Source organism: Anomaloglossus baeobatrachus, chromosome 12 (assembly GCF_048569485.1).
Source record: "Anomaloglossus baeobatrachus isolate aAnoBae1 chromosome 12, aAnoBae1.hap1, whole genome shotgun sequence".
NCBI classification, from domain to species: Eukaryota; Metazoa; Chordata; class Amphibia; order Anura; family Aromobatidae; genus Anomaloglossus; species Anomaloglossus baeobatrachus.
The window spans coordinates 53,904,594-53,918,603 of record NC_134364.1 but is presented as its reverse complement, the minus strand read 5'-3'; the positions used below and the strand labels follow the sequence as shown (position 1 = coordinate 53,918,603).

The 14,010-nt window shown below is 45.6% G+C and overlaps 1 protein-coding gene across 2 annotated transcripts in view; it reads left to right on the top strand.

The window, feature by feature from the left end:
- LOC142258121 (cytosolic phospholipase A2 delta-like) overlaps positions 1–7,657 on the top strand; it is a 64,181-nt gene extending 56,524 nt beyond the window's left edge. For both annotated transcript variants that reach the window (XM_075330591.1, XM_075330590.1), the window contains exons 16-20: positions 579–686; positions 796–990; positions 2,165–2,331; positions 4,340–4,526; positions 7,170–7,657. In XM_075330591.1, the coding sequence (XP_075186706.1) occupies positions 579–686; positions 796–990; positions 2,165–2,331; positions 4,340–4,526; positions 7,170–7,411 (899 nt within the window). In that variant the 3' untranslated portion in view covers positions 7,412–7,657. The remainder of the gene's footprint in view (positions 1–578; positions 687–795; positions 991–2,164; positions 2,332–4,339; positions 4,527–7,169) is intronic.
- Positions 7,658–14,010: the final 6,353 nt, after the last annotated feature.

The window sequence follows — 14,010 nt, the reverse complement described above, 5'->3', positions numbered from 1 at the left end:
ATGTTGGAATTAAATTCCTTTGATCTTGACGTGGCCCTCACAATTATGTTCCCTGGTTGACCCTTGGAACTTCACTTAAATGCGATTATCACCTATCCTGGGGATAGATGACAACTTACAGGTCGGTGACGGTCTCACTGCAAAGACCTGCACTGTTCGGCAAAATGGGGAATTTTAATCTCCAACGGGGCACTTTTACCCTTTTAGAAAATGGAGTATCAGATCGGATACCTAATCGCCACTCTATATTGGAAAAAGCCGAGCGCAGCCCAGGTAATAAATTGGGTAATATTCACACGTGCACTGCTGCTCTAGTCTAATGGGGATAACAGTGCCCCATTGTGCCAATCCGTACAGGTCCCAGCAGTCGGACCCCCACAGATCAGTAAGTTGTCACCTGTCTTGTAAATAGGTGATGACTTGTTTTCACCGGACATCCCCTTTAAAGACTAAATATAAATTAGAAATTTTATATACCACCAAAATGTAATATTTGATCAGCTGTCAAATTGCTATTTTTTTTTTTAAGGGGAAGGATCCAAAATTCACAAATGTATTTTACTCCTCCTCCCATGTAGGTTTGTGGGGAAATGTGTTTTCCTTGAACTTAGTGGACACCTGGTATTTAACAACCCAGCTGGATGCCTTCTGGGACACTTGGGTTAAGGACAGAATTAAGGATCTTGGTAAATTTTTCTTTTTTTTTATTAATTTCAATTTTCTACTTAAATATAAAGTGAAGTAAACGGTGATGATGAGGAGCAATAGTCTAATTGTCACTTTATTCCTCCTAAGACAAAGAAGATATCCGGCTGAGGAGAGAGTCTGTGCACACAAGAACCCACCTGTTCACACCGTCCGGTACTTTCAGTCGAATTTGGAAGGGGCTATTGACCAACAGACCCATAGATGGGGAGCAACATAATTTCTTACAGGGACTTTACTTGCATAGAGATTATCATCAGCAGCCTCAGTTTGCCACATGGAAAGGTAATAGAGAGTTATACTGTCTTAATGGGGATGTCCACTACTTGGACAACCCTTTCTCAATCCCCTTCTTCACCCCCGTAAAAAGAAATAAGCCTATACTCACCTTTGGTGCGGCCTCAGTTCCAGTGATATCTGAAGTTGTGTTCCTGAGACCTACATGACATTGTTTAGACACGCAAATTCCGCAATCAATCAGCGCCCGGCATCGCTCTGACCGCTTTCAGAAATTTGAGCAGGATGTGAGCGCAGCGCTGACTTACTGCTCAAACGTCCACAGGTGGGGAGAAGGAAGCCGGCACTGACTGATCATGGGGCTCGCGGGTCATAACAATGTCTCGTGGGCCGCAGGAACGCGGCTTCAGAGATTGCTGGGACTGTGGCCGCACTGGAGGTGAGTATAGGCGTATTTATTTTTATGGGGTTGAACAAGCGGAATGAGAAGGGGTTGTCCAAGTAGTGTACAATCATTGTCAAGCTGTAACTTCAAATATTGAAATGCCTAAAACTAATAATAATTATTGTTCTGTTATTGTCATGATATATGCTTGGCTCAGTCGCCACTGAGCCATTGCATGTTTCCTATTTCCAAGGTTTAATCCTCTGGCCTCGTTCCGGAGGTCATGCTGCTATATCTTTGTGCTGTTACCTCTGGAGTGTCGGCAGTAATAGTTTCTGTTTGGCAGCGTGCGTGTCTGGCTCTCGTGAGTGTACCTTGATCTGTCCTGTTTCCCTGTTACCTTGTCCTAACCTGTGTCCTCGTTGTATCGTTTTTCCGTCCCTGTTCCCTGACTTCCCTATCCTGCCCGTTGTCTTCCCCGTCCTGTCTGTCTGACCCCGGTTCCTACCTGTAACTCCTTCCCCCGGTACGTTACTCTCACCTGTATTTTGATTCTTGACCTCGGCTTCTATTCTCCCTCTTGTAGTTTGTGACCTCTCGATCTCGACCTCTGACCCTTGGCTTCCACCTGACCACGTTTTGCTCCTTCTCCTTAGTTTTTGACGAGACCTCCTGTTACAGATCTGGCTTGTTGACTACACTGTCGCCCTCTGGTGGGCTTGTCTGCTTACTGCACACTGAAGCTGCACCTCCAGCTAGCTTCAGTGCTCCCATAGTACAATTGTGACAGTAGTTATTATTATTATTATTATTATTATTATTGCTTTTGTCTTTCAGATACCAACTTAGACAGTTTTCCGAATAAGCTGACACCACTTGCTGAAAATCTGTGTCTCGTTGATGCTGGTTATTTCATTAATGCCAGTTTTCCGCCTTTACTCAAACCAGAGAGAAAAGTGGACGTTATTATATCTTTTGATTATACTCTAGACACCCCCCTTCAGGTAGGTACATTTCAGTTAGGGTACATGCACACAACATCTTGTAGACGCCGGCATACCTGCTGAGTTTTCCCAGCCAAAGCCACTTCATGTTCCAAATTTTCTTAAAGCAGCTTCGCTCACGTTTTTTTCGCGGTTAATGGTTTTTACTATACTTGCAAGTATATAGAGTGGGCGGCTTACTAGCGAAAACTGCCCAAACGATGGACAGGTCATTTCTTTTAACCGTTTTCCGAACCCTGATGGAATATGTGCACAGCAATGCCATTTTGACATTGCTGTAAATTATGTTCATATTTATGCGCAGCTTTTTCAGGCAGAATCCGTATGAAAAAGACGCTGTGTGCACTTACCCTTAGGTGGCTGACATTCATCACTTTAGCAATGTATGTGTAGACGGAGTTTTATTGAGATGACTAAAAATGACGAGTTTTCAAGTAGAAACCACATCAGGAACTCCCTTATTTTTGGAGGAGTTTTTCTTTTCCTGAAGCATTTTTTTTTAAGAGATTTTGAAACATTTTGGAAGACTTTTTTTTCCTGAAACATTTTTTGCAGCCTTTTGATTGGATGGTGACTAGTTTGGAACAGATTCCATAATGAGCCGCTTCTCATTTAAATTTTCAACTGGTTTATTGGATGTCATAAAGCAGCGAACCCAAAAGTTCAACCAAACAAGGAAAAACCTTTTTGGCCCAAAAGAACATAAACACAGCCAATATAACTGCGGGTTCCACCTGCTAAGGTTATGTGTTCTATTCTGCTGTATCAGAGCATCAGAATGGAGGTCTGCTACCTCCAAACACAGAACATAGTTATTCCGGATTCCTTATTTTTACCTACTGAACTACACCCTGAGGGGGAGATATGGTGAACAGCCGTCCCACCCATCTCTTTAGCTATTCACAAAAACCCAAGCCTGTTAAAAGCCGTTTAACTCGCTCAGTACTAAAGGCCACTTCACACATAACGAGATCGCTAACGACATCGTTGCTACCTCACAGTTTCTGTGACGAAACAATGACTTCACCAGCGATCTCGTTATGTTTGAAACGTACCAACGATCCGCCCCCTGCTGTGAGATCGTTGGTCGTTGCTGAATGTCCTGGGCCATTTTTGGCTTGTTGGAGGAGTCCTGCTGGGCAGGATGTTTGACACCTACCAACGATTTCGTTAACGACCTAGATGAGAACTTAAAGTGTCACACGTAGGCGTGTAGTTGCGTCACCTTTTCCGTGCCCCCCCTGCACCGATTGGTTGGCGCTGAGAACAGATGCAGCTTCGATCCGAAAAGCTAGCAAGCAACCGGAAACAAAGTACGAATGAATACGGGTGGAGTCGCAGGTTCTATCCTCAAAGCAAGGCTCAAAAAGGGACAAAGGATGAAGTGATACAAAGTTTCCTTCTAGGCCGGCCGCCTAATCCGAACGCAGTATTGGCCACCAATCGGAGCGGAGGGGTGTGGAAAAGGCGACGCATATGCACGCCTACGTGGCTCATAGCGTCAAACACTACGCCCGTTTTCGAGGTCGGAATCGTTACATAGCTGCTGTGTGACAGGGTCCCAACGACCATCAAGATTATTATACCGGTCGCTGCATCGTTACTAAAGTCGTTGGGAAAATGACTGTGTGACATCTCACCAACAATCTCACCAACGATGTAACAACGATCCGGAAACTGTGACGTAGTAACGATCTCGTTAATGATCTCGTTATGTGTGACTGGACCTTTAGTATTCTGGAGTATAACCTCCCGGGTTTACATCACTGAGGCTAATAATCTCAGAGATACATATCTCTCTCTTGTACATTACCAGTGATCACCTTACAATACATTAGACCAGACCGTGAAGCATTGTGTGAACCCAAATGACGCTTATTCAGCAATCATGAGTGTACAAATGATTAGGAAATATATAGTCTATTAAATGGTACGGTAGAAGTAGTTTAGCAAACAATAAATAATTTTATGGCAAGTTAATTGTTCACTTGCTCTTATCTGTTTGCAGTCGGTGGAACAGACCTGTAATTACTGCACGACACAAGGTATCGGATTCCCTAAGGTATCGCTGAGTGAGGAGGAGAGGAAGACACACAAGGAGTGCTACGTCTTCAATGATGATGATGATAATATTTGCCCTATTGTGCTTCACTTTCCCCTTGTCAATGACACTTTCAAAAAGTTTAAGGAACCAGGTATGATCACAATGTAATCTTAAAGGAAATCTGTCAGCAGGTTTTTGCTATGTAATCTGAGATTAGCATAATGTATGGATTAGAGACCCTGATACCAGCAATGTGTCACGGGCAGCACATGGGCTCAGTGGTTAAAACTGCAGTGTTGCAGTAGGCTCAGTGGTTATCACTGCAGTCTTGCAGTAGGCTCAGTGGTTAGCACTGGAGTCTTGCAGCACTAGGCTCCTGGGTTCAAATCCCACCAAGGACATCATCTGCAAGGAGTTTGTATGTTCTCCCTGTGTTTGCCTGGGTTTCCTCTGGGGTCTACGGTTTCCTCCCACACTCACTCCAAAAACATAATGATAGGGAATTTAGATTGTGAGCCCCAATGGGGACGGTGTTCTCATGCATGTAAAGCTCTGCGGAATATGTTAGCGCTATATAAAAATAAATATTATTATTATTGTTATTACTTACTGGATGGCTTGGTGCAATTTTGATAAAATCACTATTATCTCTGCTGCAGATCTTTGTATAACCCCACCCACCACTGATTGGCAACTTCCTGTGTACACTGTATATTGTCAGTAAGCTGCCAATCAGTGGTAGGGGCCTGGTTATACAGATTAGCTCGGCAGTGATAATCTCCTGCTGGTAACACACTAATTATATTGAAGCTGCAGCAATCTGCTAAGCAAGTGAAACATCGCTGGAATCGGTGTCTCTGCCACTATGTTATACTGCTTTAGGATACCATAGTAAAAACCTGCTGACAGATTATTTTTTACCTTTTCTTATTTTATTCTATTAGCAATTTTCAAAAATGTATTTTTCAAAATTACATGCAAGATCAATTTTGTTTAATATAGAGGACAATGTGCTGTCAACAAAAGATGCCAGAATTCTGCTAATGGTGTTATAGATAGAGTTGAGCGAGTACCTAACTTTTCGTACTCGCTATACTCCTAATGAGTACTGTGTAATAATCGCGTATTCGTTCCGAATAGTGTGTGCAATGCAAGTCAATGGGGAATACTCGCAATGTAACAAGTAACCCAAATGCTGCACTATACGGCGAGTAACGAATAGTGCGGAATTCCGGTTACTCGTTACATTGCGAGTATTCCCCATTGACTTGCATTGCACACACTATTCGGAACGAATACGCGAGTATTAGACAGTACTCGTTATGAGTATAGCGAGTACAAATAGGTACTCGCTCAACTCTAGTGTTAGAAAGCTAGAGGAAATTAGATTTCTGTTGGAAGATCTGTAGTATAGGGGGTCAGAGATAAATCTGTATAAACCTAAAGAAATCTTTATGGGTTTTTTTGTGTTTCTGATAGACAGCAACGATTTCTCAAAACATATATGTGCCGCCCCTGCAGCGGTCGAACTGCTCAGATCCGGGGGTTGTTGTGGCTCGAGGGTCTCCGGACCCGGGGACTCACAGCCACTTCAAATGTAAAAGGGGGTATTTACAGGGGATATGAGTTTGTGATGCCACCCGTGATTCGCGGTAAGGGGAGTGCCGCCGCTGCCGATGGGAGTACCCAGGGGAGATGGAGTGGGGCAGCCAGATGACGTTTCCCTCCATGGGAAGAGAAGGCCCCGGGACTCTGGAATGTGGGGTACAGGGGAACGCAGGGCTAGTAGCAAGCAGGGGGGACCATGTACTCACTCAGATAGCGTCGGTGATGAAAAGCAGACTCTGACAACAAGGTAAACCAAGTCTCTGGATGCCGCTGCCCTCTTGAGGGAGCCCGTCCGGGTATCCGTCCCCTACAGTACTGCCGGATGGTCCGGAGCCTGCCTCCGTGCACAAAGTTGAAGTTTTCTGTTGGCCCGTTGGCATAAAACTGTCCGTGCTACTGTTTGTAGTGGAGCTGTGCTCTCAAGGGCTCACGCTTGGGATTTCTGTGGGCTGCATGGGTTGGAAAACCCTTTCCCCCTCGTTGCGCTAGTGCCCCTAATCTCTGAGCTTCGTGGGGACAGTCCATAAAGTCACTATCCTCCGCAGTTTAATTGCCGGGTTGCTTGAAGCTACTCCCCGACCTAGGGTCCAGTACCCCGCCATGCTTTCGGTCCCGGACCGGCTATTGAACTCGAGCTGCTGACCGTCCTCCAAGACTAGGTCCAGGCACCCAGTCCCAATATCCCGCGACCAGGTCTCCAACTCCTCCGGGTCCAGACCACCGTCTGCAACCCAACCTTTTACTCCCCGGGCGCTCCAACTCCCAGCTCCTCACTGCTCGAGGGCTACTCTGTTCTCCTCCTTACTTCCTCTCCCTTCGCTCCCCTGGAGCTGATTACTCTGCTCTACTCCCTCCCACCAATCTGCCTGACCCCTAGGTGGGCGGCCCTATTCCAGCTCAGCAGCCCACTGGTGTGTCTCGCAGGGTGTGGTGCAAGGTGTGATTGGGATTTTGGATGCTGATGGAGGCAGTACTATAGGTTGGGATCCCAGAACCATGGGGGGTTGAGTCCTGCACTAAGGATAAAGAGCGTGCAGTACCCTGTGACGACCTGACTAGTCCAGGGGCGTCATATACATGCACGTCTTCCTATGAAAATTGTGAAAAAGTGAGGGATCTGAACCCTTTATTGACTGCATATCCTAGACAATCCGACAATTTATTTGTTTCTCGATTCCTCTTTCAGGTGTCTTAAGATCTCCAGAAGAAATGTCAGATGGGAATGTGGATGTTACGGGAGCTTTCTCCCCTTATTTTTTAACAAACTTTACTTATAGCGAGTTGGACTTTGATAGACTGATGAACTTAACACAGTATAACCTTGCTAACAACAAAGAGCTGATCCTGGATGCTCTGCGCACGGCGGTACAGAGGAGGAGGGCGAGGAATCCGTCAAGTGGATCACAAGAAGCTCAAAAGAAAACATGACACTTGAAACCCAGAAAGAAAAAAAAGAATTCTCCTTGGAACTGGTCAAAGATACATATTCAAATAATGCGCAATAAATGCACCTGTCACAAACATTGATATGAGCCATATTATATATATATATATATATATATATCACAGATATGTGATTCTGACATACAGAATAGCCATAGCAACCCATTCGGGTGCTTAGCACGGCCATTAAAGGGAACCTGTCACCAGATTTTTCCCTATTAAACCAAAAATATCACCTTCTACAGCTCTTGGGCTGCATTCTAGGACGGTTCACCTTGTTGCTGGCCCCCCTTGCAGACCCCTAAAAGAACTTTATAAAATCTTACCGTTTCCTATGCAAATGAGTTTGCTTGGACAGATGGGAGGCTCTAATTCGGCTCCTGCCCCCCCTTCCTACCGCAGTTTGCCGTCCCCCAATCATGATTTCCATGGATGACGCCGCCCCATGAGTCTCGCGCAGGCGCATTTCACTGTGCCCCTATCGCGGGCCTGAGCATAAAGTTTCCCTCGCGCGAGCGCCGGTGATGTATTTGCACAGGCGCGAAATTATGGGCGGCGCTGTGTATGACCTCATAGCGTCATCCTTGTACCCGCCCATAATCTCGCACCTGCGCAAATACATCACTGGCGCTTGCGCGATGAAAACTTTATACTCAGGCCCGTGATAGGGGAACAGCGATCTGCGCCTGCGCGAGACTCCAGCAGCGTGGACGATGACGGGGGCTGCGTCATCCATGTAAATAATGACTGGGAGATGGCGAATAGCGGCAGGAGGGGGGATAGGAGCCGAATTAGAGCCCGCCCATCTGTCATACCAAACTCATTTGCATAGGAAACGGTAAGATTTTATAAAGTTCTTTTAGGGGTCTGCAAGGGGGGCCCGGCAGCAAGGTGCACCTTCCTAGAATGCAGCCTAGGAGCTGCAGAAGGGGATATTTATTGTTTAATAGGGAAAAAAACTGGTGACAGGTTCCCTTTTAAGATCAAGACTAGCTGCATAATCATTTTTACATCTAGGCTTCGCTTGTTATGTGAGATATATAAACTGAAGGATCAACTTTACTCTCTAAAATGTATTTTTTTTTCTTACATTTTAGAGCACTTTGACCGCTAGGGGCGTCAGTTTTTACATGTTGCTGTGACATTTACCTTTTCTGGGAAACTCCACAATGGGTGTACCCATAAATTAATTTATGTCTCCGCTTCCCCTGCTGAGTGTGATCTTCTTTTTTTGCACTTCTTCCTACCATGTCCTTACTAAACATCTTTCCTTTTTGCTAGTAGATCCTGTCTACAGAGGAGATTGTGGTCAGGAAGCTTACACATTATTCTGTAAATCACTAACTAGTATATATTAAAGGGAATCTGTCAGCAGATTTTTGCTATGTAAGTTGAAGACAGCATGCTGCAAGGGTTAACACAGAAAATTCAGGCATGGCTGTTTGGTCACAGTCCGATCTTTTATTTATTTGCTAGATTTGTTTAAGCAGCAGGATTCTTCCCATTACAGGGCTAGAACCTCATGTGCAGGGCAGTTCAGCATGACCACTGTTGTGATTGATACCTCACTTTCAATGTACAATCTCTAGAGAGCCTGGTTTGGGTGGGGACAGCTCCCTGGACTCCGCTACATGACTAAAGCTAAAAATTCAGATTGTATTAGAATGGTTGCACCCAGTAATCTAAGTGATACATCATTGAATTCAGGATCTTATTGTCTCTATTATGCTGCTCTAAGTTGAGGTAGCAAAAACTGCTGACAAATACCCTTTAAATGATAACTACAGGACTAAAAAGCAAATAATGGTAATTAAAACAGAATACAAAGGTATATTTTTGAACCTTTTACCTTTTGGGGCTCCAACTACTCTAATGCTACCATCTTAAGCTAGGAGTCTTAGAAGGAACTTTTCTTTATGCTGAGAATAAAGGGTGCTTTACACGCTGCGACATCGCTAGTGATAGCTAGCGATGTCCAGCGCGATAGCACCCGCCACCCGTCGTACGTGCGACATGTGGTGATCGCTGCCGTAGCGAACATTATCGCTACGGCAGCGTCACATGCACATACCTTGTCAGCGACGTCGTTGTGACTGCCAAACAATCCCTCCCTCAAGGGGGAAGTGCGTTCGGCATCATAGCGACGTCATTGCGGTGTCACTATGCGGCTGGCCAATAGAAGCGGAGGGGCGGAGATGAGCGGGATGTAACATCCCGCCCACCTTTTTCCTTCTGCATTGCCGGTGGACGCAGGTAAGGAGATGTTCGTTGTTCCTGCGGTGTCACACATAGCGATGTGTGCTGCTGCAGGAACGACAAACAACATCGTATCTGTAGCAGCAGCGATATTATGGAAAGGAGCGACGTGTCAACGATCACCATTTTTTAACAATTTTGCGATGCAATGTCGCTACCGGCGTCGGATGTGCGTCACTAACGACGTGACCCCGACGATATATCGGTAACGATGTCGCAGCGTGTAAAGCACCCTTAAGAAGCCAAACCAGAAATTCAATTTTTCTGTCACCCACGACAGCACCCCACGAGAGAAAGGGATCCGCCCTCTCTCTTGTGGGGTACTTTCATGGGTTCCGAAAAAACACATTACCGGTAAGTAATTTGAGTCTTTCAGACACATGTTTCGTGGTGTTTACCCCTTATCAGCTCAAAGAAGGATATCTGATTTGACTGAATGAGATACCTCTGAAAAGGGGTCTAAGGGCTGGTTCACACTAAACGACAGCGACAACGAGGTCGCTGTTACGTCACCATTTTCTGTGACATAACAGCGACCTTGTAAGTCGCTGTTATGATCGCTGCTTAGCTGTCAAACACAGCAGCCGAAGCAGCGATCATACCCGCGAGAGCAGGGAGCCGCGCACACTGCTTAGCGCTGGCTCCTTGCTCTCCTAGCTACAGTACACATCGGGTTAATTAACCCGATGTGTACTGCAGCTACATGTGCAGAGAGCAGGGAGCCGCGCACACTGCTTAGCGCTGGCTCCTTGCTCTCCTAGCTACAGTACACATCGGGTTAATTAAGCCGATGTGTACTGCAGCTACATGTGCAGAGAGCCGGAGCTGGCAGCACAGGCAACGTGAGAACTGCGGAGGCTGGTAACTAAGGTAAATATCGAGTAACCACCTTGGTTACCCGATGTTTACCTTGGTTACAGCTTACCGCAGCTGCCAGATGCCGGCTCCTGCTCCCTGCTCGCTTCATTCGTCGCTCTCTCGCTGTCACACACAGCGATGTGTGCTTATCAGCGGGAGAGCGCCTTTGAAGAAAACGAACCAGGGCTGTGTGTAACGAGCAGCGATCTCGCAGCAGGGGCCAGATCGCTGCTCAGTGTCACACACAGCGAGATCGCTAATGAGGTCACTGTTGCGTCACCAAAACCGTGCCGTAGCAGCGATTTCGGTAGCGATCTCGCTATGTGTGAAGCACCCCTAAGGGAAAAACATTTCTCCTTGAAGAAAGTACCAAACCTGTGTAAAGAGACTTATAGGCCTGGCAATGATCCTCTGAGAATTTCAATATGCAATCTCAAGATGAAATTTTATGCGGTGATATACACTGTACATTTTTTTTATATATTTTTCTTTTTCATAGCAGTATAGTGATCCCAAAACGGTCAAACTGAATTTATTCTGCCTATCTCAGACCCTTTTGGGTAATATTTTAGAAATAATAGAAGTATCCACCAGTGATTGTGCACTCCAGTGTCAAACAAATGGCCATATCTCAGCTATTAGATATTATCTCCATTCTTTAGTCGAAGCTTGACAAACCTTTATTAGTGTTTCTGTTTCCACTCAATAAAAACTGATGAGACCGTGATCGTAAGAACAGATTCTTGGACCAAAAAAGGTTGAAGATTGGATCCAAGACACTGATACATTAATTTGTGTACGAGAAAAGAATCTGACGTCTGAAATCACCGGTGTGTGGGTGCGAATATTCATCCGGAGTATAGCATAAGAAATGATGTACAAATAAGGGGGTTGTTGCTGCGTCTTTTGCATTATTCTTAACACTATAATAAATGATGAAACATTCTCATTGTGCTGCTGTTTCTTTTGCTGTTACTTTCCGCTTTATAGAAGAGTAACATCTAGTGCTAATTTTCTTTACAGATACTGTGAAAAATATAGGTTTTTTTTGTTTTATTTTCAAGCAGCAGGACAGCACATGATCTCATCGTGATTGTCCTGATTAAAGAGTATGTTTCACTCCGAAACGCGTTGAATAAATCCCATTCTAGTAATTTCTTCACATGGCAGTGTGGGCAGTTTACCCTCCTCTTCCATTGTCACCAATAATATAATTTGATATCACTGTGATATTTTAATTTGGTAATAGCAGCCTTGTTTATGTATGAGACTGTTCAGTGATCGTAAAGGCCGCTTTACACGCAACGACATCGCTAACGAGATATCACTGGGGTCACGGAATTTGTGAGGCACATCTGGCCTTGTTAGCGACGTCGTTGTGTGTGACATCTACGAGCGACCAGTAACGATCCGAAAAACGGCAAAAATCGTTGATTGTTGACACATCGTCCCTTTCCCAAATATCGCTGCTCATTTTGGACGCAGGTTGTTCGTCGTTCCTGAGGCAGCACACATCGTTGCGTGTGACACCCCGGGAACGACAAACAACAGCTTACCTGCGTCCTCCGGCAACGAGGAGGGAGTGACGTTCATGCGGCTGCTCTCCGCCCCTCCGCTTCTACTGGTGGCCTGCTGTGACGCCGCATGAACCTCCCCCTTAAAAAAGAGTTTGTTTGCCGGCCACAGCGACGTCGTTAGGAAGGTATGTGTGTGTGACGCGTACTAGCAATATTGTTCGCCACGGGCAGCGATTTGCCCGTGACGCACGCACGACGGGGGCGAGTGCGATCGCTAGCGATGTTGCAGCGTGTAAAGCGGCCTTAAGTGTTGTTCTATGTCCTAGAAGAATTGTGCATTAAAGATCCAATTAATCATTGCATTTCCGCCAGATTTTTTTTAGCATAAATACCTCTCAATTAGTGAATTTTTCATTTACGCTAAATTCTACAAATTATTTGAATGTTTTTTCAGTTGTCTTTTGTGGTTTAGTTTTTTTTTTTTATGTCAATGTAGCTTTTAACAGATGTTAACAACTATTCTTAATCGCCTTTATGCCTGCTTTACACGAGACGACCGATCGTGCAATTTCACGATCAATCGTACCCGCCCCCGTCGTTTGTGCGTCACGGGCAAATCGCTGCCCGTGTCGCACAAACTCGTTTAACCCCCGTCACACATACTTACCTTCTGGACGACCTGGCTGTGGGCGACGAACGTCCACTTCCTGGAGTGGGAGGGACGTTCTGCGTCACAGCGACGTCACACGGCAGCTGGCTAATAGAAGTGGGGGGGCGGAGATGAGCGGGATGTAAACATCCCGCCCACCTCCTTCCTTCCACATAGCCGGCGGGAGCCGCGAAACGCAGGTAAGCTGCTGTTCATCGTTCCCGTGGTGTCACACGGAGTAACGTGTGATGCCACGGAAACGATGAACAACCGGCGCCATTTTAATTAAACAATTTTATGAAACCTAGCGGCGAGTACACGACTCACGATTTGTGAGTGATACTGCGTCGCTAGGAGGTGTTACACGGGACGACATCGTGTATGATGCCGGATGTGCGTCATAAAAATCGTGACCCCGACGATGCACCGCACGATCAGTTGTCTCATGTAAAGCCCACATTAGTTCGATCTCGAGCTATGGCGACTTGATGGAAGAACACTGTGTAGGAAGATTGATCTTGTGCAGCCTAGATAAATCCACCAGGGTCTTCTCCTCCTAGATAGGTCCACCAGGGTCTTCTCTGCCTAGATAGGTCCACCAGGGTCCTCTTCTCCTTGATAGGTCCACCATGTTCTTCTCCTTTTAGATAGGTCCATCAGGGTTTTCTCCTTCTAGATAGGTCCACCAGGGTCTTCACCATTTTCTTTATATCAAGCCATTGGGTTGCTGGTCTTCATCTTCGCCTTGTCCCTTCTACTCTTTTGACCATGATTTCCTCCTCCTGTGAATGCTTTCATCATATGATGTGTCCAAAGTAGTCAAGTCGTAGCTTGATGATCCTTGCTTCAAGTGACATGTCTGGCTAGATGTTAAAAAATTGATTTCTTTGTTTTTCTTGCCATCCATGGTATTGATAACATCCTTCTCCAGCACCACATTTGATTCTTCTTCTGTCTTCTCCCTTTATCGCCCAGGCTTTGCATCCATGTGTTACTACAGAAAAGACCAGACTATGTACGAGCCGAGCCCAGACTATGTACAAGCCGTGTCTTTGTCACCAGTGAAATGTTCCTCGATTTGAGGACCTTATCCAGTGACTATTGTTGATTTGCCCACAGCTATTCTCATATTGACTTCCAGTGTCGTTGCTGCATCTGGAGTGGTCATTGATCCGAGTAGGTTGAAGTCCTTTACAACTTTCAGTTGGTCGCCATCTATTTCAAATGTGTCCCGGCGTACCTGGCAGTAGTCAATATCTTTGTCTTCTTTGTATTGAGTAGAAGTCCCATATTTGAGCTTTCCA